This window comes from Rattus norvegicus, chromosome 3, assembly GCF_021556685.1.
Source record: "Rattus norvegicus strain SHRSP/BbbUtx chromosome 3, alternate assembly SHRSP_T2T, whole genome shotgun sequence".
NCBI classification, from domain to species: Eukaryota; Metazoa; Chordata; class Mammalia; order Rodentia; family Muridae; genus Rattus; species Rattus norvegicus.
This window is the reverse complement of record NC_141536.1, coordinates 106,781,639-106,809,004: the sequence shown is the minus strand read 5'-3', so window position 1 is coordinate 106,809,004 and position 27,366 is coordinate 106,781,639. Positions and strand designations below refer to the sequence as shown.

The following is a 27,366-nucleotide window of genomic DNA, read 5'->3' as shown; positions in this document are numbered from 1 at the left end:
GTTGTATTATTAGTTGCTTTAAATCTCTTACTATGCCAAATTAAGCTTTATCAAAGGTTATATGAATACGAGAGTAATACAGGGTCTGATGCTCTCCTTATTTGGGCACTGACTGGTGTCTCAGAATTGAGTGGTTCATGAGAGACCACTGCATTACTTTGTTAGTCTTGCTTAAGCAGAAATCCTTGCCACAGTTTATACAAAATCCAGAGAGAATTTCTTGTTTCTAATTGGAGCTTCCTCGTGTATGTAGCTCAGAAAGTTATTTCCTGGGTAAATATGCTGACACACTTCCTCACCTAAGAAGGACAAGTGCAGTAGGGCTGAAGCGAACTCTCCTTAACTGAAGTCAGCACGCATAGTCACAAGGGACAGAACCCCCGGGTCAGAAGATGTACTGCTGGGGTTGTTAGTGAACCTGGAGGTGCATCCTCACCCAGGGCCTACAGTTCTCTCCTGGTAGAGGTTACACAGTTACTTCTTTTTGGTTTTGTCTTAGAGGCTGTGTTAGAAACTGGCTTAGTGACATTGTACTTCCTCCCAAACAGAAAACAACATTTATGTCCATGACTTACTGACATTTCAACAAATCACTACAGTTTCAAAGGCTAAAGGAGCATCACTGTTCACCTGTGACCTCCAGGTGAGTGTGCTTGAGGGGAACTTCGGACTGTGACTCCAGCATCACCATGTTCCTCCTCCTCCATGGGAGAACGACTCTGACATCCAAACCCTCCACCTTCAGAGAGTATTTTGCTTTGAATCTTAATAAAGATTAGGTAGGAGATGTAAGATTTGCATCCCCCATGTGCTAATTAAAATGTCAGATGTCTGTGTGTCAGAAGGGGACTAGCCAGAGGGAAAGACAGTTGTCAGACAAACATTAGTAGTAAAGCAAGACCTTTAACAGTATCATGAACTTGTTATTAAATTGACTTGTTCTAAGCAGATTACCATGGTCTTTGTCATTAGGGGGTTTTCATTGTTCAAAAAAGACATCTTGTTTCTGTCAATTCATCATCCGGTCTGTTCTTTCAACTCCCCAGCTTCTTCTCAGCTGGGATCACTGTTAGCTTTTGGCGGCTCCCTTCCACTCTTTCAGTTTTTTTTTTGTTTTTGTTTTTGTTTTTTTTTTTTTTCGGAGCTGGGGACCGAACCCAGGGCCTTGCACTTGCTAGGCAAGTGCTCTACCACTGAGCTAAATCCCCAACCCCTCCCTTCCACTCTTTATTGCTCTGTGCTTGGGGGTTTTCTTTTCCCAATTCTTCCTAAGAATTACAAATGGGTCTGTTTTCACAACTCAGGACAGCCACTGGCAAGAAACACTTAAGGAAAAGGCTGTTGAGGGAGATAGCACAGTTATAGAATGGGAAATCTCCTCTGGGTTTTGTTTCTGAATTGGGAATATTCATGTGGAAAAGTATTCTTTTTTTTTTTTTTTTCCCCTTCGGAGCTGAGGACTGAACCCAGGGCCTTGTGCTTGCTAGGCAAGCGCTCTACCACTGAGCTAAATCCCCAACCCTGGAAAAGTAATTTTGAACCAGATGTGTCTAAGTATTTGACCGAGTGGTGTTCCTCCACCCAGCTTTGGCAGTGGGGCTTTAAGGTACAGGGTATTTGCAGATCTGCATTCAAGTTGAGGCAGGGACTCACCAGTCTGCTTGCCACGGTGCCATGGAGTCATCGAATCCTCATTGGCTCGGCTGTCTCTCCTCAGCACACTGAGACGGGTGAGGAGGTGTTGCGGATGTGTGTGGCGGTGAGGAAGAAGCTGCAGTTGTACTTCTGGAAGGATAGAGAATTCCATGAACTGCAGGTAACATCCACTGTGCCTGCTGTGCAGACAGGGTGAGGGCTGGTACTGTGAGCAGCCTGGAGCCTCCTGTTTGGATCTAGTGAAGAGCCCCAGCCTGAGGTTCTCCCCAGGCGAACACTGGTGCAGAGTCCTGGGGCTGGCTTACTCCTGCCCACTCCACAGCATTCCCGCAAGCTGCGCTATCTTAGCTCTTCTAAGGGACCCTTTCCTGATGCACTTTTTTCAGTGCCTGGCTGATTTTTTTTTTTATATTTATTTAATATTTATATATATACATATATATAATATTTATATATATATACATATATATATATATATATACACCCGCTGTCTTCAGACACACCAAAAGAGGGCATTGGATCCCATTACAGAAGATTGTGAGCCACCATGTGGTTGCTGGGATTTGAACTCAGGACCTCTGGAATAGCAGTCAGTGCTCTTAACCACTGAGCCATCTCTCCAGCCCTGATTTATATTTTTATTTGGGTGACTAATATTGTTTATTGGTTATTTGGTTTTCTTTTGTTACTGTTTTGAGGCAGGATCTCTATGTAGCTCTGGATTTCCTGGAACTTGATAAGTAGACCAGGCTGGCCTTGAACTCGCAGAAATCTGCCTGCCTCTGCCTCTCAAGTGCTGGTACTAAGCCCAGACCTGATTTGTGTTTTATTTATATAGTTTTTCAAGAATTGTTGTCAGGTATGGGTATAGAGTATTTTGCAGAATGGAGATAATATAACAGAAAACATGAATCCCACCCCACCTTGTTTTAACATCTCATATTCTCTTTACTCAGGGAGACTTTAGTGTACCCGATGTGCCCAAGTCCATGGCATGGTGTGAAAATTCTATCTGTGTTGGCTTCAAGAGAGACTACTACCTGATTAGGGTAAAGCTTTCTGTTCTTGCCACTCTCTCATCCGTTTGCCTTGGGCAAGTGACCATGAGTTTATGTTGGCAGATGGTCGTCGCTTCTGAACTACAGGTCTGGAGACCTCCTTTTTTTTTTTTTTTTTTTTTTTTTTTTTTTGGTTCTTTTTTTCGGAGCTGGGGACTGAACCCAGGGCCTTGCGCTTCCTAGGCAAGCGCTCTACCACTGAGCTAAATCCCCAACCCCGGGAGACCTCCTTAAGTAGAGCTTTGGGTATAACTGGGTTTCTGTTTGTTTGTATAGTACATGCTCACTCCCCATTCCCCCCCCCCCGTGTGTGTGTGTGTGTGTGTGTGTGTGTGTGTGTGTGTGTGTGTGTGTGTCTGTGTGTGTCTGTGTGTGTGTGTGTGTGTGCTCTCAGTTCTCTGCATGATTCCCTACAGTATCTGATGATAGGTCATTAGGGCTGCTGCTGTTTGTCCATTTGTCTGAGTATCATGCCCTTTCCCTGTGTGTTACCACTCAAGCTGCTCAGGAATTGCAGATGAGTTTTACTGCTAGCTTAGTATTTCAGACTTTCAAATTCAAAATCTCTGAGTGTATTTGTTTTCTGTTTTCCCACTAATTTCAGAAGTTGAGTAAGTATGCTACAGACACTATCAATAAGAAAATAGAGGAAGTACAGATCAGTCAGATGCCCCACCCAAATCAGAAATTGTCTGTGCAGGTGAGGGGTGGGACCTTCTGTTTGATTCCTCAGCACTTCAAAAGGAAAAGAAAAAGGAAAAAAAAAAGAAAAAAAAAAACTCTTTGCCTTTTAGTATATTGGCTTCTACCCTGCTTTTTAAAAAAAAAAGCAAAAAACAAAACAATACCTTGCTGGAGGCTGGAGATGGCTCAGTAGTTGAGAGTGCTGACTTCTCTTCTAGGGGACCCAGGTTCAGTTCCCAGCTCCCACACAGTGACCAAACACTAGCTGTAACTCTAACTCTAGGAGATCTGATGCCTTCTTCTGACCTCCATGGGCACCAGGCACCCCATATGGTACACAGACACAGGCAAAACACCCATACACATTAAAAACATATCCTACTATACAAATTGACTTTATCACTGTTTTTTCTAACACAGAGTGGTGAATAGCACAACACTGTCTTTTCCCCTCTCACGTGCATACTGTAGGTAGAAGAGATGGAATGCTTCTTACTTCGTAGAGTAATCTAAGTTCCTGGTTTCACCCTAATCTAATAATCCAGACTTGGCAGTTCTAGAAGCCTTCCTCCTTATTCCTCGTGGCATTAGCTCTTCATTGCTTATCTCTTTGCCATTTCATTCCTTGTGTTTAATTTGGGGATGTTTTACTATTGCTAGTATTCACGGTCAAAGTCCTGAAGGAGTCACTGCTCTCAGCTGACAAGAGACTAACTGTGCTGAGAGGAATCTGTGGGGTGTTACAGGGCCTAAGGCTGGGGCAGGGGTCTGACCCCGTGACTGCTAAGGCTGGGGCAGGGGTCTGACCCCGTGACTGCTAAGACTGGGGCAGGTGTCTGACCCCATGACTGCTAAGACTGGGGCAGGGGTCTGACCCCATGACTGCTAAGGCTGGAGCAGGGGTCTGACCCCATGACTGCTAAGACTGGGGCAGGGGTCTGACCCCATGACTGCTAAGACTGGGGCAGGGGTCTGACCCCATGACTCCTAAGGCTGGAGCAGGGGTCTGACCCCGTGACTCCTCAGGCTAGGGCAGGGGTCTGACCCTGTGATTCCTGTGGCTGCTTCTGTCACACAACATCACCACAACTGAGCTACATCATCAGCCCCCTTCACCATCTTAAGCATTCATTTTCTGAGTGTGGCAAATCTTGCTTTAAGACCCTGCAATACATTAAATTCTGTTCTTTTTATTGTGTAATTCTGGGTTTTGACAGATATCCAGGGTTATGTAACTTATTCCACAGTAGCAATTCAAAGCAACTCTGTTACCTCCCACATTCCTTCCAACTGCCTCCCATCCAACTCCCAGACCTCCTCTACCAAGGCTGTGTTCTTTGTCTCCTAAGTTTTGTTTTTTGTAGAACATCACATCGACAGTTGTATCAAGTGGAGATGTCTATTAGCACCGTTCTGTACTTAGCACCTTCTCTTGAGACTCATCTGTGTTGTGTACCAGCGATTGCGGTTTTCACAGATGATGGGATTTGCGACACAAATGACTGGGGTTTGTTTCTTCACCTGTCAGCTGATGGATAAACATTTGTACTTAGTGATTTGTATCAATGCAAATTTTATTTCCCTGGACAATAGCTGGGAGTGGCCTTGCTGGCTCTGATGGCATGTTGTGTTAGCTTTATAAAAAGCTAGCCTATAAACTCTGTATCACTTTGCATTTCGGTCAGCAGTGATGTTCTATATTGTAGCACCTAGCATCAATAGGCAGATGCTTTTCTCCAGTTTTTGAAAACTTGTATTACACTGTGGTAAAGATTGTCATAACAAATACCATTAATATGGCTTCTCTGGTTTGGGTTTTATGTGGATTTTCCGTGGCTGCATTCATGCCTTTGTCTGGGGACTGCTGGTGACTCCCCTCATGTCTTCCTGCAGGTGGATGCAAAGGGGTCTATCAAAGAGCTCTTCCCAACAGGAAAGCAGCTGGAGCCCTTAGTTGCCCCTCTGGCAGATGGAAAAGTAGCCGTGGGTCAGGATGATCTGACTGTGGTGCTCAACGAGGAAGGCATCTGCACTCAGAAATGCGCCCTGAACTGGACAGACATCCCGGTGGCCATGGGTAAGGCCAGCAGTAGCTGTTGTTCTGTTGTTTGGGTGGAGTATATGTCGTCCCTGCAGAATCGGTTCTATCATGGCTCTGGCAGACTACCTACCTTCCTCTACTCACACCCAACCCTCCTCCATCCCCCTGCTACCTCCACCACCACCCCCACCACCCCCCGCCACACCATCCCCTACTTTTTTGTTTCTCTGTGTATCCCTGGCTGTTTTAGAACTGGCTCTGTAGACCAAGCTGGCCTTGAACCCAGAGACTGGACTCAGGAAACAGAGGCAGGGGACTGAGTTTGCTGGGACTCAAGGTGTACACCAGCACTACCTGGCTAAGTTCCTGACCTTTTAAGTAAACACTTTTAGGGACATTACAGATGGGACCATCTGGATTTTTCTGGAAGTTGAGTTTTGCCTCAGAGGGGGAGGAGTGTACAAGACAGTATTTCAGGAAGTGGCTTTCTACGCTGTTTCCACTTCTTTGTTTCTTTTCTTATACCTTCCTGTTAGTGGTATTTGTTAGCTCCTTTCCCAGACAGTCTACACTGGGACAGTCTTATCCCTCTACTATGTATAATTTAGAGGGCAGGCTCTCTTCATGCTGGAGTTTTTTAAGCTTAGAATCCTTTTTCTCTGCAACAGTATTTTCTGGAAGCCTGTGACAGTCTTGTTGCATTTTTCTTTACACAGAAACGCAAACATGCTTTCTATACCACGAGTTTCTAGCTTGTGAGAAAAGGGTTACATTTCAGATGAAGAAACAAGACACACATGGATGGATTAGAATTCAGTAGTTCACAGAGAGGGAAATTTGACTGTTTAATTGGCCATGGAGATGATGCCCTGTATAGGTAAGATTGGATTAGGCAGACAGGGAGTCTGGGATCTGATCTGAGGAACAGTTCCTTTACAGTCTGGGTGGACAGAACAGGGTGAGAACTGAGTGAGATGCAGAGGGCAAGCTGACCACGAGTGAGAGGCTATGCAGAGCCTGACCAGCTCAACAACAGCCTGACTTATGCAGGAATAGGGAGCCCAGCTGTCAGAGGTCCGGGGGGTGGACGAGAAGGCTGGTAGAGTGTTACGTGGACTTCATGATAAAGCATTGTTCTGGGGCTGGAGAGATGGATCAGCGTGAAGAGCACTCACTGCTCTTTGAGGGACCAGAGTTTGGTTCCCAGTACTCAAGTCCAGTGGTTTACAACTGTCTGTAACTTCAGCTCCACGGGTCCAGCACCCTCCTTGGATTTCCATGGACACACATATACTCATACACATAAATAAATAAATACTAAAGTAAACCTTCTAGAGCTAGAGCGATGACTCAGAAGTTAAGAGCACTAGTTGTTCTTCCAGTGGTCCTAAGTTTAATTCCCAACAACCACATGGTGGCTCAAAGCCTACAATGAGATCTGGTATCCTCTTCTGGCATGTAAGCATACATTCAGGCAGAATACATAATAAATAAATAAATAAATAAATAAATAAATAAATAAATAAATAAATAAATAGTGTATATAATAATTCTTTTTTTAAATAAACCATTTAAAGCAGTGATTTTACAGTGTATGCTTAGCAAGCCACTGGCTTCCAGCAATCAGAAAGCTAAGAATGTGGTCAACAGCATTTCACGTCCATAGTAGCTTCCCAGCTTTGCTGTAATCTGCCTTCCTGTGGCCCCCGAATTGAAGATAACTTTTTTCATGATTTGTTTTGTTCTATAACTAGTAACGTCTCAGGTAACCACATTCACAGTGGAGCACAGTATTTAGGGAACTTGAATACATGTTCCCAGGCCATAGTCACTCTTCCTTAGCTCCAGAACAAACTCTTTCTTACTCCATTTGCGATGAGAGCTGTTTTGGTCCACAGTACCACTAACGGAGCTGCAACTACAGCATCTGTGTTTGTGGTTGGGTTTAATGTAGTGTATGAGCAATAAATTTATTTCAATCAGTATAAAGTAAGCTGCTTTTTATTCAGTCTTAGAGGTTCTAAGTTTTATATATCTTCAAAAATATATTTTCTGATGCCTACATTCATGTTAAATCTCCCTTACCACACAGCTTCTCAGAGGAAAGCTTTCATGGCACAGACTTTAGGCTTTTTGCATACTGACCTTAGCACTTTATAGATTCTCTGCTTCACCCAGCACACCAAGCTAGACTGTCCCCTTCCTGTTACAGAGTACAGGGAGGAAAGGGTGGATATGGAAGGTATTCTTTAAGAAAGTTGAGGTATAGTTGTGGTAGTGTGTACTTGTAGTCCCCTACCTTTCATTAGGCCTTGCCTCTCAACACCAGTGTATTAGGGATTCAGTGTCGAGTGTGTGAGCATTAGAAAAGATGGGAACATCCCAGTTTTAGCAGCATCAAGTGGAGTTTTGCATCCTTTATCTGAAAAGCAAGTGTAGGGAAGGGAAAAAATAAACTGCCTTCTCCTTCCCTCTCTGGGAGAGTGCAGGCAGTTCTGTAGCCTAATTCTCCTGCTGCTGTTGGCAGGACATCTGTACCCCACTGACCAGGCTTTGTGACAGATGGGAAAGGAGCACAGGAAGCTTTTTAAGGGTCATTGTGGGAGCTGGTCCTGCTAAGTTAACAAAGCACAATATATCCCTGCTATGTAAGGATGTCTTTTGATATCACTCAAGCAAACAGTAGAGTTCAGTGGTGAATTACAGTGAAGGATCCTCCTGCTTTAGTGCTTGACTTGAGGGGTTTTTTTTTGTTTGTTTGTTTGTTTGTTTGTTTTGAGATCCATTTATATCACCTTTGTGCAAACAACTAAATTCAAGCCCATCCTTAACCAAAGCCTTCAACCAGCATCCCAGCTCAGCATGTCCTCTCTTGCAGAGCACCAGCCTCCGTACATTGTCGCAGTGTTGCCAAGATACGTGGAGATCCGAACACTTGAACCAAGGCTTCTGGTCCAGAGCATAGAGTTGCAAAGGCCCCGCTTCATTACATCAGGGGGGTAAGGAATTCCCTTCTTCACTGTGACTTCTGCATTGTTTCCAGGTCCCTGTATCATTGTAAAGCCCATGCCCACTTACCTTCTTCCTCCTCCAGATCAAACATTATCTATGTGGCCAGCAATCATTTTGTTTGGAGACTCATTCCTGTCCCCATGGCAACCCAAATCCAACAGCTTCTCCAGGACAAGCAGTTTGAATTGGCTCTGCAGCTAGCGGTAAGTCTTGTTCCTTAGCGTTGGGAAGCAGACTGCTTTCCTCATCATTTTTTAAAGCATTTTTTATACCAATTTATAGAGATTTGTATTGAGACTGTATTTAGATCTATATTTATATAAATGAAGACTAAGCTGGGAACCCTGGAGGGTTTGATTCAAAGTTCAAGTCCACCTTCAGTACCTATGTTACTAAGAGATTTACTTTGTTGGCCTGTTCAAGTGTAGAGTGGATGTCAGTTAAATGGTATCTTCTAGAAAGTAATGAAAGAATATAATAAGATGGTTTGGAACAATTAAAGACAATGCATACAATTAACAAGTGTCATCTCACTGTCTGTGGATGTAGCCACTAGAGGGCCCTCAGGTGTTTCATCAGTGAATTCTCTTGGCGTGTGGAAGCCTTATTCAGTGTCTGGAACTGCCTTGCTTATTACATCGAACAGCTGAAGCCTTCTGTTTTCTATGGCCACTGGGCCACTCAGCTTTTCACCGTCACAACAGACAACTTAGGAAAAGGACTGTTTATGCACATATATTTTCCAAATCCGAAGTCCACAGGGCACCGTGCAGGCTCCATGACAAGGGCACTCTTGGTGTTGATGCCACCCAGAGTGAATAGGAGTACAAGGGCATGCAGTCAGGTCCACTGTGAGCAGACGACAGGCCCAGGGCTCCTTTCATAACACCCTCTCTCAAGGATGTCCTTTGTCCCTAGTGACATGGAAGCCTTCCATAGGCCCCGCTTCCTGAAGGCCACCTACTTCTCAGTATTGCCACCTAAGAAACAAATCCCCAACACTGGAATCTCCTGGGAAACACAGACCACATGCAGCTCTTGGCAGCCACTCTCCTTTGTGTGCATGTGGACTGTTGTTGCCAGCAAAGCAGCAATGCACCTTGTTCCATTTTCTCTCCCGTTGCTAGTAATTTCCCCTTTGTAATGTTGGAGACAAGGCTGTGTAGCCCATGCCAGGCACAACCTTATGGTGGTCTTCCTGCCTCACCCTCCATGTGCTGGATTACAGGTACGAACTGACACACTGGTTTATGTGAAATTTTTTAGTATCTGCAGAGTGGATTTGATTTCCAGAATTGACCAGAAGTCTCTGAGCCTAACCTGGGCATTAAACTGGACAGTGCTAATCTAAAGAAGTCTTAATGGTGACAATAGTAAGCTTGATTTCTGCAAACTGTCTCTGAAGGAAAAGTAGCCACCACTTTTAATTACTTATGGTGGCTGCCTCTGTGTGTGTGTTCTGGTGCACATCACTGATGTGTGTACACATCTGGGAGCTAGAGGCCAGCCTCAGATGTTGTGCCTCTGGACAGCCATTCACCTTGTCCCCTCCCATCCTCTCTCTCCCCACCACACCCCTCCAGAGTGTCTCAGTGGGACCTGTGACTCATCAGTTAGGCTAAGGTGGCTAGCCACCGAGCCCTAGGGAGCCTCTTCTCTCCGCCTCCCCAACACTGCGTGCAGTACCACTCTATGTTCTTTACATGGGCTTTAGGGATCAAACTCGGGTCATTGTGCTTCTTGTGCAAGCACTTTTTGACTGAGTTATTTCTCCAGCCCATGCTGGCATTTTTATAAAGCAACTTTTATGTGTAAATTTTGTGATTAAATTAGAAGTCCCACTTTAAAATAGTAATTTTTTTCAAGCCTTTCTACATGTATGTATGTTAAGTATATCACCTCTTCTCTCTATCCTTCCTTTTCTCCCCCTTCCCTTCCACTGGTTCCTTTAATCCTCCAGACAGTTTTACTTCTACTTTAATTTTTATATGTGTGTGTGTGTGTGTGTGTGTGTGTGTGTGTGTGTACATATATACATACACACATACACATATATACATTCATATATATACATGCAAACAAACACATACACACACAGACGCACACACACACAGAGCAGTAGTGGAGGTGGACTTTATGTATCTGTATAAAGTCTAGGAACCAGGGGCTGGAGAGATGGCTCAGTGGTTAAGAGCACTGACTGCTCTTCCAGAGGTCCTGAGTTCAATTCCCAGCAACCACATGGTGGCTCACAACCATCTGTAATGGGATCTGATGCCCTTCTCTGGTGTATCTGAAGACAGCAACAGTGTATTCATATACATAAAGTAAATAAATAATAATAAAAATCTAGGAACCACAAATGAGGTAAAGAGGTATGTTTGTCTTTCTAAGGCTGGCATAACTCAGTTTATTATTTCCAATTGTCTTCATTTTCCTGAAAACAACAGAAGTCTGCTTTTATGGCTGAAACCAAAATTCCAGTGTGTGCACATGGCACTTTAACTTTCCCTTTCTCTTTGCCAGACATCCAGGTTTGTTCTATAACCTGCAGGAGACATTGGGGTGTGTGTGTGTGTGTGTGTGTGTGTGTGTGTGTGTGTGTGTGTGTGCGCGCGTGCCTGTATAGGATAGGCTAAAGCAGGGAATCCTCTTCAATCACTCTCTTCCACCTTATTCAATCAGGCAGGCATTCTCTGTTCATCATCTTGTGTGTGTGTGTGTGTGTGTGTGTGTGTGTGTGTGTGTGTGTGTGTGCACGCGTCTGCGCCCGTACACATGTGACAGAAGTTGATGTTAGGCAGCATCCTCAGTCACTTTCTACCTTAGTTTTTGAGCCTAGAGCTAAGCAGCTTGGCTAAACTGCCTGGACTAGGGATTGTAGTTGTGCATAGCTGCATCTGGCTGGCATCTTACTAGGGTGTTGGGGTTCTGAGTTCAAGTTCTTAAAAACTGGAACCATCTTAAGGACATATTAGTACTTAAGACTGAGCCATCTCTCCAGCCAAAGTGTTTCATCTTTTTGTTTTGTTTTTAAAAGAACCATTTATGTTTTTACGTATCTGGGTGTTTTGCCTGCATATACGTCTGTATGCCGTATGTGTGACAGTTACCCAAGGTGGATATGATGGGATGGCCTGCCTATAATTTCAGCCTTGGAGAGTGGAGACCGATCATTCCCAGAGCAAACTGGCTAGCATGGCGATACCTCTGGGTTTGATTGAGAGACCCTGCCTGATTGAATAAGGTAGAAGAGAGTGATTGAAGATGATTCCCTGCTTTAGCCTGTCTTATGTGTGTGCACACGCACACGCACATATACACACAGACATGCATGCGCACACACACAAATATGGAAAAAGAAAGAAAAGTGAAAACCGACTGTAGAATGTTTGGAGTTACACTGACTGGAGCAGAAGGTGTGTCATAATATGTGGAGTAAGCTTGGAGAGAGGACAGAGCCTTCCGTGCACAGTGAGGAGCAGCAGGGTGCTGAGAGTTGTGGGCTAGGGTGATGGTAGGTTAGGGAGGGGAGAGGTGGGGAGGGGAAGCAGGAGAGGAAGAAAGAAACTGAGAGGCATTTTATTTATGTACTAACCTAATTAAAAATGTGTGTATGCACATATGTGTGGGTGTATGTGTGTCTCTCTGTGTAGTCCTTGCTGTCCTGGAATTCTCTGTTATGGGGTACGCTTAGATCCAATACAATTCAAACACCAAGTCAATGCAGAAAGGAAACGTTTATTGTGATCAGGCTGCTAATGATTGATCAGGGATGCAGAACAGGCTCAGGAGCTGAACTATGACCCAGAGCCAGAGTGTTAGAGAGCTTTGAAGCCTGACAAGTTTAAACATCTGGACCAAGTTACAGTTCCCTTTTCCCATCTGTCAGGATCCAGGGGTGGGGACTTTCCTGTGTGCTACATTTCCTGTGTGCTACACTTCTCCTGTTCTCATTGATTGGTCTATTCACCTGCGGCAGGGAGAATTGCCTAGCATTCTTGTCTCAACTTTCCAACCAGGAAGTCAGTTACCCAGGGAGGTCTTGGGAACTTAAAAGTTTATTTGACCCCAATTCAAAATGGAAGCTTTATTCAAAATGCCTCTGCTTTCCAAGTGCTGAGATTAAAGGGGTGTGTCACCACTGCCCAACAGATTTTCTTTTAAATGTAACCTGAGGTATGATGAGGTTTGACCAGCTTTTCATTAGTGTCATGTAGGAACCAGGATCAAATATGGCACTCACATTCATTTAACTAGCCTAAATCCTCTAGGCTGTGGCAGTGTCTTCCCCTTTCCATGTTTGTCACGGCCTTAATAGATTTCAGGGGCACTAGTTAGGCACTTTGCAGAAGCCCTAGTGAATTTCCAATACATAGTTACTAAGTGTGAAGAGACGATTGCCAGGCACCCTCCTGCACTTTCCAGGCACCAGCCATGTGTGTGATATACACTCATGCATGTAGGCAAACACTCATAAAATAAAAATAACTTTTTAAAAATTATGTAACTAAGGGCTGGAGAGATGGCTCAGAGGTTAAGAGCATTGACTGCACTTACAGAGGACCTAAACTGGATTTCTAGCAGTCAAATGACAGACAGCCAACAACTCCAGTTCCAGGGCAATCTGATGCCCCCTTCTGGTCTCTATGGGCACTGCACACATGTAATACACAGACATAGATGCAGGCAAAACACCTACATATGTACAATTAAATGTTTTAATTATGTAACCACATTTTAGTGTAGTTTGAAGACATAAAAGTCTTTAGAAAAAGATTGTCAGGGAGTCTGCGGGGTGGAAACCATGTTGCCATTGTATGTTGTAGCACCTTTGCTTTCAAGGTTGTTTTACCACCTAGAATGGGCAAAGCAAATATTTGAGAGTGAATAAGCTTTTATTTCTTCTGTCTTTTCTTAGGAAATGAAAGATGACTCAGACAGTGAAAAGCAGCAGCAAATCCATCACATTAAGAACTTGTATGCCTTCAACCTCTTCTGTCAGAAGCGCTTTGATGAGTCCATGCAGGTCTTTGCTAAACTTGGCACAGGTAACAAGCAGGTGTGGCCTCGGGCTTCAAGATATGAGACCTCAGCTTCGGCTCCAGCCACCATGTCTGCTCTCTGTTGCTGCATTTCCCCTGCCATGACAGGCTCTTGTCCCTCTGGAATTGTAAGCCAAATAAGTCCCTGCTATAAGTTGCCTTGGTTATGTGACAGCATTAGGAGAAGAACTAGTCTAGGCCTACCAGAGTTCACACAAAGCACTAGGCTCCCTGCTTCCATTTTCTCCTCTACAAATCATGCTCATAAAAGACAGGTAACAGACTGGATGACCTTACTTCAACACAACCACTTCCTTAGCATTGCCCCCCCCCTGTCTCCATGGTACTTTATCCCCTCAAGTGTCCTGTAAATGTTACGTGAGGCGATTGAACAGGGCAGAGCACTGCACCGTGTGTCTGCTGCTGTTGTTACATCCATTTGGCTTTCTTCCACACCCTTTTGTTCTCCTCTCCTTCCTCTCCTTTACCTTCTCCCCACATCCATCCTTGGCTAGTAACTTGGGTTCTTGGATATGAATAGTGGAGATGAGTTCTGAGTAACTTACTGGAGTCAGATCAGTTGAACAGGGTTGAGTGACTCATTAGGTGGGGGTTACAGGAACCCATACAATTGATAGGTCAACTTTTGTTCTGTTTTGTTTTTCGAGACAGTGTTTCTCTGGATAGCCCTGACTGTCCCGGAACTCGCTCTGTAGACAAGAACACGCTTGCCTCAAACTCACTAAGATCCCCCTGCCTCAGTCTCTGCCTCTGCCTCTCCAGTGCTGGGATTAAAGATATGTGCAACCACTGCCACCACCTGACTTTGGGTCAATTTCTTATGGTGCCAAGGGAACTCTGGAGGCCTTCAAAGCAGGAAGGTAGACAGAAATTAGTTTCTAGCCCCAACAGACTGGGCGACCTTACTTCAACACAACCACTTCCTTAGCATTGCCCCTACTGTCTCCATGGTACTTCACCCCTGTAAAGTCACTGCCAACTTATCAGCTGCTAGCACCAAAGCTCTTCAGCTAGACAGTCCTTTCTCAAGGCAGCTGACTGTCATGGCTGACAAGTCCTGGGTCCTCAGTCCTTCCCAAGTGAGTCTTCACAGAGCTGATCAACTGGCTTTTCCCAGAGGGTAGAATCTGGATACCAGGTAGACACCCAGTGGCTTTTGTAATTACAATACTTTCTGTATTCTGTTGATTTACAAGGGTTATTACAGATTTAGGACAAGGGAAAGCAGACTCCTCTTGAAGGGGAGTAGGTACAAGGACGGTGTGGGCTAGACATGCGCCACACTGCCCCTCATCCTCCTAATTAGGGTAAGGAGATGGCCATTTCAAGCGCTTGGGCCTGAGATCAGTCCACAAGGCCAAGGGCAATGGTTTATGAGTGTGTGTAACCCTAGTTGAGGCATGGAGACAGATGCCTGTGCGTTTGGTACTGACTGCATCTGTACAGGTCGTTTTCCCAGGTGGCTGGCCTTAGCAGAAACATGTGTCCTTGAAGCTGCTAACCAGATGCTATTGGCAGTAAAATGGCATTTGTGTGGGATTTTCTTTTTCTTTTAGGTCTGGTGTGGTTAAACCATTCATTTATAGTTGTGAGCCAGCTTGTTCTCTGTCATTTCATGGCATTAGTGATCTGGGAGAAAATACCCACAGGCCAGTATGACTGTTGCCTACACATGAGCTAATTCACAGTAGCCAAACTCAGGTGAGTCTGGCAGCACAGCACTGGTGAGGAAGCCATGTAGGCATGTTAGCTGTGAGCTGGGAGACGACAGGCAACCCAGGACCTGCTTCCCCCAGTACCACATGGTTTGAGTCCAGATGTCTTTGTTTGTTCCCTGCTACTCTCTTCTGTGTCCTACTGACAAGCTCCTCTCCATAGTCCCATGTTCTGAGGGATCTGGATTGCTTTTGAATCTGAAATAGTTAGGCATCTCTACAGAGCAGCATTTTAGTCACCACCTGACAGAGGGTGGCTCCATGAGCCATGCCAGGGTCCAGGGAAGACTATTCTAGGCTGAGGGAGCAGCCAGCACATGTACTTGAAATGCTAAGAGTGCCTGGGCATTCAGGAACTGGCCAGTCAGCAGAGTGGGTAGAGCTGCTGGACATCCTTTCTCTGAATGAGGGATATTGTTTCCTTGCTCTCCTGTGTCTGTGTCCTCAGTTTGGTGTGTGTGGTGTTTCGTATGTGTGGCATAACCCTGGACTCAGAACCTTCTCCTGAGTGTTGGCAGTGCCAGCTCTGCCCTCAGTCCTGAGGTGTCTAGAATAATACATCATATCACAGGTACACAAAGGGCTTTTACGTGACGCCACTCAGTTAAACACTTGAGGGTAGATGTGTGGTGATTGATTTCTCCAGGAGCGGGAAGACTAAGGGAGGTCAGACATGGTGACTCAACCTGTGTGTTGTCTCGGCACCTGGGAAGTTCAGATAGTAAGATTGTACAAAGCCATCCTGGCCTACATAGTGAATTCTAGGCAAGCCTGACACATAGTTTGAGACCCTATCTCAACAACCAAACAAACATAAGAAAGAAGAGATGGGCTAGGCCCTGAAGAGTGAGAAGGAACCATGGAGACACACTTCCATCCTGTGTCCAGTTACCTGTGAGCCCAGTGTGCCATTTGGTAGTGTGTGGTAGATCATGCCAGAAGGATGCATTGGGGCTAGAGTTCAAAGAACCTTGAAGGCCACAAAGGAGCTCAGCATTTGATAGACATAAGGTGACATTGGAAGGCCTTCTGGTTTTGCAGTGGTAGAACTGGAGCCTGGGACTTGCATCCCCGAGTTGCCCCCATCACAGGCAGCCTCTTACCAGGCATGTTCAGAAGAATGTTAATGGGCATGGCTGTAGGTGCAGGAGACGGACAGGCTGAGCGTTCACTTCCAGTTCTCCACAGCTGCCGACCTCCTGAGCCCGTGCTTTGGGGGCTCCATGGAGTGCTGGCAGCTGGTCCGCTCAGTTGCCCGTTCTTGTCAGTGCTTTGACCGATTCCTGCTCCAAGGAACACGGTCTTCTTAGATGGGTCAGATACTGTGACATTGGGTTCAGTAGGTTCTGGGAGCCTCATGGGAAGGCTTGCCTTCCAGTCAGCTTACCAAGGACTTATGTCCATTATGGGGAAGTGGCCTTCTTCGCTCTGACATCTTTTCTTTCCTTTTTTTTTTTTTTTTTTTTTTTTTTTTTCCTGGAGCTGGGGACCGAACCCAGGGCCTTGCTCTTGCCAGGCAAGCGCTCTACCACTGAGCTAAATCCCCAGCCCCTTTTCTTTCCTTTTCTTCCTTCCTTCCTTTCTTCCTTTCTTCCTTCCTTCCTTTGTTTTGTTATGGTTTTTCAAGATAGGGTTTTTCTGTGTAGCTCAGACTGTCTTGGAACTCACTCTGTAGACTAGGCTGGCCTCAAACTCACGGAAGTCTGCCTTCCTTTGCCCCCTGAGCTGACAAAGCATAGATTGTTGGCACACAGATTCTAAGAATGGGAAGAAGATCGTTTAAGAAATCTTGATCCAGTGTGGCTGCAGTGGTCCACATACTCTCTGAGCTTCGCCATGCCGCCCAAAGACAACAAGAAGAAGAAGAAGAAGAAGGATGCTGGAAAGTCGGCCAAAAAAGACAAAGACCCAGTAAATAAATCTGGTGGCAAGGCAAAAAAGAAGAAGTGGTCCAAAGGCAAAGTTCGGGACAAGCTGAACAATCTCGTCCTGTTTGACAAAGCTACTTACGATAAACTTTGTAAGGAAGTTCCCAACTATAAGCTTATTACTCCAGCTGTGGTCTCTGAGAGACTGAAGATTCAAGGTTCCTTGGCCAGGGCAGCCCTTCAGGAGCTACTTAGTAAAGGACTTATCAAGCTGGTTTCAAAGCACAGAGCCCAAGTAATTTACACCAGAGACACAAAGGGTGGAGATGCCCCAGCTGCTGGTGAAGATGCATAAACAGATTCAAGCATTTGGGAAAATAAAACTTTATTGAATCAAAAAAAAAATCTTGATCCAAGTTCATCACACATTTTGTCCCTTGTTATACAGATGTTTTCCACATTACACAGTTTTACAGAATTGTGATCATAATGCCACACTCCCTGTGTTCTCTTCATAATTATAGTGTGCATTGTATCACAACACTCTGATCAGCTGAAGTAAATGCACTTTATTCTGCTGTTGAAGGACTTACACATTGTTTCCAAAATTGAAGTTATAAATCATGTGCCTCTTTCACACACATGGTGGCAGTATAATAAAGGCATATACTGAGGGTAAAAAGAAAAAACTTCCTTGACATTGCATTTTTATTAATTGTGTTAATAAATTGACTGTTAATTATATTTCATTACATTAAATATTTATCACTTTAAAAAGTACTGTGGGGTAGGGATTTGGCTCAGTGGTAGAGCGCTTGCCTAGCAAGCACAAGGCCCTGGGTTCGGTCCCCAGCTCCAAAAAAAAAAAAAAGAAAAAGTACTGTGTGTGTGTGTGTGTGTGTGTGTGTGTGTGTGTGTGTGCATGTGTATGTGTACACACAAGTTTGTTGGTCTTTTTTACTGAAATACCAGTTTTTCCATGCACATTTTGAAAAGTCTGCTTCTTTTAGACAGTTGTTAAGTAGTCCTAGTCCTGTGTGTCTGTGAGTCATGCTGCTTTGTGACATTCTAAGGAAATTTATGTACAGTGCTCGGATCATAACTAAGCGACTTATTAAGTTTTTCTGTATTTAGACTCCATCCCCTGGAGTGAGGGATAATCCAGACGTGCTTATGTATACCTATAGTTGTAGCATGTGGGAGGCAGAGGCAGGAGGATTGTGGCAGGCTTGAGGCTAGCCTGGTCTATGACTTGCTTTGCTGTCATACAGCCATGTTGTATTTTGTCCTTAAACTCCCGGGTTCCATTCCTAAGGACACATGCTTTCCTTTCTTACAGATCCCACCCACGTGATGGGCTTGTACCCCGACCTGCTGCCCACGGACTACAGGAAGCAACTGCAGTACCCCAACCCGCTGCCCACACTCTCTGGTGCTGAGCTGGAGAAGGCTCACTTAGCGCTCATTGACTACCTGACACAGGTGGGCCTGACTAACACACAGGCATGAGGGAGCCTCTGCCTCAGAGGCCTATCGAGTGGCAACAACAGGGCCGTGGAGGTCTAGAAGTGAATGCTGAGGAAGTCAGGGCGGGCCGTATTCCGCTGCCTCTAATTTAACAGTACCATTGGCCTTGGTTATTTGTGAGACTTCTCTGAGACTTTCATATAATGTATTCTCATCATTTTTACCTTAACTCCTTACAAACCTAATTTTGTGTCCTCTTTAAAAAATAACTCAAAACTCCAATTTTTGCTTGTTATATAGTTCTAGGTGTGGGACCATTCTCTGGGACCACACCTTTAAGGAATCTTTAACTCTCACGCTCCTTTAGAAGCCACCAGCTATCCACAGATCTTTGGTTAAGGGCGGGAGCTGTTTTGTTTTGTTTAAACCAAATCTTCATCTAAGGAAACATATTCACAGTAAGTTATATGACCTAAAAGGGGTAAATTTTAAATTTTTTGTACTTTTATATGTCATATATAATTGTGGGGGAAATGCTGATAGTTTAAGAAACATGGAAAATGGGGGTTGGGGATTTAGCTCAGTGGTAGAGCGCTTGCCTAGGAAGCGCAAGGCCCTGGGTTCGGTCCCCAGCTCCGGGGGGAAAAAAAAAAAAAAAAAAGAAACATGGAAAATACAAACCAAAGGACAACAGTGGCACAAATCTTTAATCCCAGCACTTGGGAGGCAGAGGCAGGCAGATCTCTGTGAGTTCAAGGCCAGCCTGGTCTGCATAGTGAGCTCTGGACCATCAGAGCTACACACTGAAACCCTGTCTTTAAAAGAAATAAATAGTGTAAGCCAGAGAAGTCACCAACACTTAGCGCTGTTGGTTTAGTTTCTCATGTGTATGCATGAACTAGCTTCCTGCTGTTTGATTTAGGATTTATTTTATGTATATGGCTGCTTTGTTGACGTGTGTCAGTGTAACTCAAGCTTGCCTGAGTTAGCAGAGGATAGAAGAGTACCACGTCCTCTGGGACAGGAGTTACAGGCAGTTGTGAGCTGTCATGTGAGGGCTGGGACTCAAATCCACGTCCTCTGAGAAGAGCCAGAGTGCTCTCATTGCTGAGCCGTCTCTCCAGCCATTACAAAAGAAAAATCAAAGTATATTTTCTGTTTTATAGTTCATAGCTTGAAATTTAGCTATATATTGGGAAAGTCCTTCCTTGTCCATAGTTAGTTTTCTATGTGTATAGTCTGATTTTTTTCAGTTTACTATCATGGACAGATAATATAAAAGTTTAAAGCCAGCACTACAAGTTACCTCTCCATAGAGCTTCAGTCTTCTGAAATAGGATCTCATGTTGCCCAGGCTGACCTTGAACTCTGTGTAGCTAAGGGTGACCTGAAACTTCTAATCCTTCATTTCCTAAGTGCTGGGAAATGGACAAGTGTACACCTCTACCCCCAGTGTATGTGATGCCGAGGATTAACTGAATTGAATCCCTCTTTAAAGCTTAACTTGCAATTTATTACAAATAGTTTCTGTTTATTTCTTTCCTTTTCTTTTCTTTTCTTTTTTTTTTTTTTTTGGTTCTTTTTTTTTCGGAGCTGGGGACCGAACCCAGGGCCTTGTGCTTCCTAGGTAAGCGCTCTACCACTGAGCTAAATCCCCAGCCCCTTTTCTTTTCTTTTTTTCGGAGCTGGGGACCGAACCCAGGGCCTTGCGCTTGCTAGGCAAGCGCTCTACCACTGAGCTAAATCCCCAGCCCCCTGTTTATTTCTTATATATACACTCAAGTCAGAGACTTCATAGTTGTTGTTCCAGGTATCCATGTAGGCCCTGAAAGCATCCCTGGGAAAATTGTAAAGCATCTCACTGCTGCTTCAGGGTCAGTGACTGTCAGTGGTCTGACCAGACATCTCAGCCTTGGTGTGCCCTTGACCCTGAGCTCCAGGGTGCCTAACTATGACTGGCAGCCTGCAAGGAGTGCACAGGCTTGTCCTCAGTGTTCACACTTGGGAGCCCTGGGGCAAGTAAAGGCAGTTCCTGGGATATAATGTTTCCAGAAGCCTGTGGCCTTTTGCTTCTGCCACCTCAGCTTTAGAGCACACTTCCTTCCCTGGTCCCCAGTAACCTTCAGGATGCATGACATTAAGCAACACCAGTGTCTTGCCAAAAGAGACCATGGGCTTCAGTAGACAAAGAGAAGTGCATGAAAATTATACTTTTATTGATTTATTTGTGTTGAAATGGGATCTCACTATATTGGCTAAACTGAGTTTGAATTTATGATCTTCCCTACTCAATGTTTTAAGTAGCTAGGATTACTGGCCTATGCCTCCAAGCCCAGGTTTTAGACTGGTCAAAAGCTAATCTAAGGAACAAGTGTTCGTGTGTTTGGGGCTGGGGCTGGGGGTGGGGTTGGGCTGTAGCTCCATGATAAAATGCTTGCCCAGCATATGCAATGCCCTGGGTTGGAGCTCTAGCACTGCAGAAATAAAGCAGGAGGACATCACTGCTATCACTGGGTCTGTGGCAATGTGACAGTCATGTCTTCTGATCTCTGGTAAAGCATGAATGCTGCTATGAGATGTCTTGTCCAGGTGTGGACAAGAGCTGACTGGGGACATCAGAGTTACCTCAGGTGAAGAAGGAAGACGTAGTCCTGGCTCTGAGCCCACGTTTTTGCGGTTTTCAGAAGCGGAGCCAGTTGGTAAAGAAGCTGAATGACTCAGACCACCAGTCCAGCACCTCCCCACTCATGGAAGGCACTCCCACCATCAAGTCCAAGCAGAAGCTGCTGCAGATCATCGACACCACTCTACTCAAGTGCTACCTCCATGTGAGTTGCGGGCACGCCAGCCCTACTCTCAAACTCTCGGGGCCTTCCAGGGGGCTCTGCTGGACACCAACACTTGAGACCCTACAGCAAGACCCTACATGATGGAGGTCTCCTAGCCTTTGCCTAGTATCTTTGTGTTGACTTCGAGGAAGAGGATGAGTCAAGATATTCATTTGGGGTCCTTTGCCAATAAAATTGAGATTAGCGCCACAGGCTCAACAGGGATGGTAATTCCTCTAGGGAAGAAACTCGTTTTCCCCAGAACATTGAGACCCATGTGCTAAAGATGTAAATGCTCTAAAGGCCACCTCTTGTCACCCTTCAATGAGGGCTGTTTGCTATCTTTGGCTTGTTATGTCCCTATCCCCTGAGCCTGGAGCAGACCTGGGCAGGTGAAGGGTAGGTTTTCCAGGAAGGAGCTTCTGCTGCTGCCCCACGTGTCAGGCTTCTGTCTCCCCCACAGACAAATGTGGCCCTGGTGGCTCCCTTGCTGCGCCTGGAGAACAACCACTGTCACATCGAGGAGAGTGAGCATGTGCTGAAGAAGGCTCACAAGTACAGTGAGCTGATCATCCTGTATGAGAAGAAGGGGCTCCATGAGAAAGGTGACCCGGCAAGACCTTCCAGAGCCTGGGGAGGGGGGCTTTGGATACTGGCAGAAGCCAGTGGACCTCACCTGAGGAAGGGGCTCATGGGTTTGTTCTTGGGCTTTGTGGCCAGCTCTGCAGGTGCTAGTGGACCAGTCCAAGAAAGCAAACTCACCTCTGAAAGGCCATGAAAGGACGGTGCAGTACCTACAGCATTTGGGTGAGCCTGTTGTGGTGGTGGGTTTTGAGACAGGATCTCACTATGGAATGCTGGCTGTCCTGAAACTCACTCTGTAGACCAGGCTGGCCTCAAACTTAAGAGGTTCACCCGCCTCAGCCTCCTGAGTGCTGGGACTGAAGACACCCAGCCCTGAGCCTCACATTAAAACCTGGGGGTAGGGGGGTGGCTCCTGCTTGTATAGGCCTGGTCTCCCTCCATTCCTTAGTTGGGGCAGTCCCTTCCCTTGTGTTCCATCAGGTCCGTTCCATGGTTGAACAGTGAAACCCTTTTTTAGTATGCGGCCAGACCATGAGAAACGAGCTGATCTGAGGCTGGCGCTTAGATCTGTCTTGCCCACAAAATGAATTCTGAGGTTATGTCTATACCTGCACACCAACTTTCCCAATCTTACTGGACAGGCCTGACTTTTGTCAACTGCTAACAAATCTTATTTTTTTCTTTAAAGGCACAGAAAACCTACATTTGATTTTTTCCTACTCGATCTGGGTGCTGAGAGACTTCCCAGAAGATGGCCTGAAGGTAGGTCATAGCCCCTGGGCTTGTCTGGTCCCACAGTTGATCCTGATTATATTTGGTGAGAGAGCCACAGATACAGGAGGCGACTGGATTGCACCATTCCTTTGAAGTCACAGGGTAAAGTGGGCCCGTGAACAGACTGCCTATGTAGAAGGAACCTTGTTCTAAAGCTCCTAGGCTCTAGCCTCAACCACCATAGAACAGCCAGCAACTGGCCTACCCTTACCCTCAAAGTGTCTGCAGCCCCAACACTTGCAGGTTCTGCTTGTAGAACTGAGGTTCGTTCTGACAGATATTCACTGAAGACCTCCCGGAGGTGGAGTCTCTGCCACGAGATCGCGTGCTCAACTTCTTGATAGAGAATTTCAAGGCCCTGGCCATTCCTTACCTGGTAAGGTTAAACTCAGTCTCGTGGCGCACATGGATCACGTAGGCAGCTCAGATCCCAGGTATGGTCAGGGCACTCAGATCTTGGTAAGAATGGGAACAGCTATTTCAGCCTCCTCTAAAAAAATGCAATCCCAGGGAACCAAGCTAGGAGCACTTCTTAGCAAAGGCTCTTGGTCTGATAGAGAACCAAGGGAAAGAAGAATGATGGCCTTTAATCACTCCCACTTGGGAGGCAGAGGCAGGCAGAAGTTTGGGGTCAGGGCCAGCCTGGTCTACAGGGTAAGTTTCAGGTTAGATTGAAGAAATTGCCCCTGACATCACTGGGTTTTGTCATGGTTTTTGGAAGAACTGCCCCTTGGTGATCTTTATAACTTAGTTAAGGAACAATGAGGTGAGACCTGAGAGGGAGACTAGGAGATAGACTCGAGCCCCAACCAGACTTTCATTCTGCTTCAGGAGCACATCATCCACGTGTGGGAGGAGACAGGCACACGGTTCCACAATTGCCTAATCCAGCTGTACTGTGAGAAAGTGCAGAATCTGATGAAAGACTACCTCCTGTCACTACCCACAGGTACCAGTGCCCATCCGAAGCAGGTGGCCCCAAACCTTAGCAATCAGACAGAGCTTGGTGCCTGTACATGGTATGGGGAAACTATTGTTCTCCATGTAGATGGTAAGTCCTTTAGAGGAGTCAGGGACACTGAGTGACTCCCTCAGGCAGGACAGAAGGAGCCAATCTGTCTGCAGAATGACAGCTATTGTTGGCTAAGAGACATGTCAGCCAATGCATGTCTACTCACAGCCTTTCTAAATGTCCCTCGAGTGTTTTAGAACCAGAGAGACCATAGAGTAAAAGAACTCCCCTGGCAAACCTCCTGGAAGGTCCTTCCTTGATAATGTGGTGACATCTCTGAGCCCCATTTCCCTCAGCTGACCCCACATTATTGTTTCACAGCATCCTTTCATATGCAGCTTGATTTCCCTTAAAGGCAAAAGTCCAGTCCCTGCTGGCGAGGAAGCAGGAGAACTGGGAGAATCCCGACAGAAGCTGCTCACGTTCCTGGAGATTTCCAGCTCCTACGATCCCGGCCGGCTCATCTGTGATTTTCCCTTCGATGGTGAGCGTCCCGATTAGAGCCAGGGCTGTTTCAGCTCAGCATAGAGGAGAGGCTCATCTCTCCTTTTATTTCTGTTCTTTGTCCTCCTCAAAGGTGGGTGTGTGAGGGCCCAGGCTTGCAGGCCATCACTCCTATTCCTCCATACCCCTCTTTTGCTGAGGATGAGAAAACACTCTGGGTGTGAGGCATATGCTAATTTGTAGATCGTAATCTGTTGCTTCAAAGTAGTTCTTGGAACTCACTCTTGAGTACTCCTTGTAATCTGGCATGATTCATGGACAAAAGATAAATCTGTCTGGCATCAGTTCTGCCAACACCAAGTCTTTGCCTCACGTTCACTGGGGTTTCTAGTCTATGTGAACTTGGTTGTTTGATGAGTATTCTTGCTTAGTTTATGAGTGATTGTTAAAAGGGAGAAATAGGGCCAGCCATGATGGTACATGCCTTTTATCCCAGTGCTTGAGAGGAAGAGGCAGGCCAATCAATCTCTGTGAATTCAAAGTCAACCTGGTCTACATAGTTCCAGGACAGCCAAGGCTATGTAGAAAGACCCTGTTTACAAAACAGATGGGAGGATGGGGAATGGGTACAGAGCCTCCTAAATTAGCTTCCTTCTCCTTTAAAAATTCTTTTTCCCTTAAAGAAAGGTAATAATATTTTCTATATTTTATTTCAGTGTATTTTTAATATGGTGGTGCTTGGGACTGAACTGTGCGACTGAGCTGTGCCCCACCCTTTATTTTGTTTTGTTTTCTTGGGAGGGGGCTGGGTTCCTTTTTCTTTTTTGGAGGATTGGTTTGGTGGTTTTAATCTCCCTCCATTTACTATTCTTGAAATTTTTTTATTCTGTTTACTATGTATGTATGTATGTATGTATGTATGTATGTATGTATGTATGTATGTCATGTGGATAAAGGATACTTTGTATGAAAAACTCAGATCATCAGACTTGGCACCAAGTGTTACTGAGCTATCTTGACCTTCTCCAAGTCCTTCCTTATTTTTGTATTGCCCCAGGATGCCTTCCCTCAGTGGTAGTCTCTAATTTTGTGCATATGTAATGGCAGTGGCAGCTACTTGGAGTCCTTTCCCCTCCTAGGCCTCTTAGAAGAAAGAGCTCTCCTGTTGGGACGCATGGGGAAGCACGAACAAGCTCTCTTCATCTATGTCCATGTCTTGAAGGACACAAAGATGGCTAAGGAGTAAGTCAGTCCTGCTCTCCCACCTCCAAAGAGTCTCAAGACAGAGATGAGCGGACAAGAAGGCCACCCCTATGCCTAACTACAGCGAGCATTTTACCTCCCCGTGCCGGTCCGGTTCGGTTACTATTGGCAGCTACATGGACACCTTCCATGTAGTCCCCCCTGCCTGCTCTCACCACTTCCTCCCTTGCAGGTACTGCCACAAACACTACGACCAAAACAAAGAAGGCAACAAAGATGTAAGTCGGCAGCTGTGACTGAGGGGCACGTGTACCTCCTGTTAGTATAGCAGGCCCCCACCCCATCCACTGTGGCCAAAGTGACACAATCACAGTGAGACACCGTGTATGTCAGTGCACTAAACTATTGTTTCCATATGTCTACTGGGAGAGAAACTGAGTGACCATATGTCCTGGTTTGCTTCTGGCTTACTCATCTGTTGTCACCCACCCTATCTCTTTCAAGAGTTCTGACACATATACTGAATTAATGTGATCAATCTAGGAGAAAGGGTCTGATTATACATAGGTTCATCAATATCGTGGGACGTTTATGATTGGTGTAACTGGGAGTGGAGCAGGAATCTAGGGCTAGAGGCCAGAGATGCTGTTAAACGTCCAGGACAGCCCCTGTACAAAGAATTATATGGCCCCAAATGTTGAGAGAGCTAGGATGAAATGATCCTGTGGCACTAGAAATACAACCAGGTTCTCAGTCTTCAAAGCTTTAGAAAAGGAGAAATCACTAGGTTATTTGCTGGGTTAACTTTCTGTGGATGGTATAACATTAAACAGACGCAAGGCATTCAGGGAGAGAGCAGTATTGGCAAACTCATTTCGCTGCTTGATTTTGCCAAAAACTCAGGCGAAAGTGGTAAGTTTGGAGTGTTCCAGGCCAGTGGCTGCTCTCAACCAGACATCTAGTCACTAGGGAGTCTCAGTGCTGGGGGTTCTAGGAGGGTCGCTGCGAGCTCGCTGCAAGCCTGACATGCATGTTTCTGTCTATGACACAGGTATATCTGTCCCTGCTTCGGATGTACCTGTCGCCTCCAAGCATTCACTGCCTGGGGCCAATCAAACTAGAGCTCCTGGAGCCACAGGCCAACCTCCAGGCTGCCCTGCAGGTCCTAGAGCTGCACTACAGCAAATTAGACACCACCAAGGTCAGGCCCTGCCCAGGCTGGTGGAGCTGGAGAAGAGGGCTGGGGAAGGGGGCAAGCACGAGCTTTTCTTGGTCCCATCCTGATCTCCCTAACCTGCCCACATCCTGTCTCTGCCCTAGGCAATCAACCTTCTGCCAGCAAACACTCAGATCAATGACATACGAATCTTCCTAGAAAAGGTCTTAGAAGAAAATGCACAAAAGAAACGGTTCAATCAAGTGCTTAAGAATCTTCTCCATGCGGAGTTTCTCAGGGTATGGGCTTCCACACTTGTAGGGGGGGTGGCCTTTGGGTTTTAATTGAGGCAGTTTTCACACACCTGTTGTCATGGAGGCAGCACATGGCTGAGGCAACCCAGTCAGCATGGGGTTCAGACATGAAACAGTCCCGACTTTTACCTTCTGTTTCTACACCTGGACATGGAGCTTCTCCAATCTCTTCCAGGTTCAGGAAGAGCGGATTTTACACCAGCAGGTGAAGTGCATCATCACTGAGGAGAAGGTGTGCATGGTGTGCAAGAAGAAGATTGGGAACAGGTGAGTGTCCCCAGCCTGAGCAGCATCTGGGTGCAGATGGGGTTCCCTGAGTTATTGAGCTTTAACAAAGCAAGCCATATCTGCTGGGAAAGTTTCAATAATGAGGGGCTGTTGAGCTCTAAGTCTCTGGCCTCTAAAATGAACAGTGAAAGTAGAGAACCAGTAAGAGGATATGTACAGTCTTCCTGAGATATGAGCTGGCTGTGTAACTCAGGC

At 45.7% G+C, this 27,366-nt stretch overlaps 1 protein-coding gene and 1 pseudogene across 3 annotated transcripts in view; both read left to right on the top strand.

The window, feature by feature from the left end:
- The window catches only part of Vps39 (VPS39 subunit of HOPS complex), a 37,756-nt gene that overhangs the window by 8,106 nt on the left and 2,284 nt on the right, over positions 1-27,366 (top strand). For all 3 annotated transcript variants that reach the window (NM_001012186.2, XM_087653315.1, XM_087653314.1), the window contains 20 exon segments: positions 549-643; positions 1,718-1,816; positions 2,613-2,705; positions 5,292-5,475; positions 8,318-8,438; positions 8,534-8,654; positions 13,373-13,502; positions 18,440-18,582; positions 21,252-21,395; positions 21,859-22,000; positions 22,116-22,202; positions 22,669-22,742; positions 23,032-23,130; positions 23,586-23,703; positions 24,122-24,250; positions 25,350-25,452; positions 25,646-25,691; positions 26,465-26,614; positions 26,734-26,868; positions 27,059-27,150. In NM_001012186.2, coding sequence (NP_001012186.2) covers positions 549-643; positions 1,718-1,816; positions 2,613-2,705; positions 5,292-5,475; positions 8,318-8,438; positions 8,534-8,654; positions 13,373-13,502; positions 18,440-18,582; positions 21,252-21,395; positions 21,859-22,000; positions 22,116-22,202; positions 22,669-22,742; positions 23,032-23,130; positions 23,586-23,703; positions 24,122-24,250; positions 25,350-25,452; positions 25,646-25,691; positions 26,465-26,614; positions 26,734-26,868; positions 27,059-27,150 — 2,305 coding nt within the window.
- Positions 16,973-17,536, top strand: Rps25-ps11 (ribosomal protein S25, pseudogene 11; annotated as a pseudogene).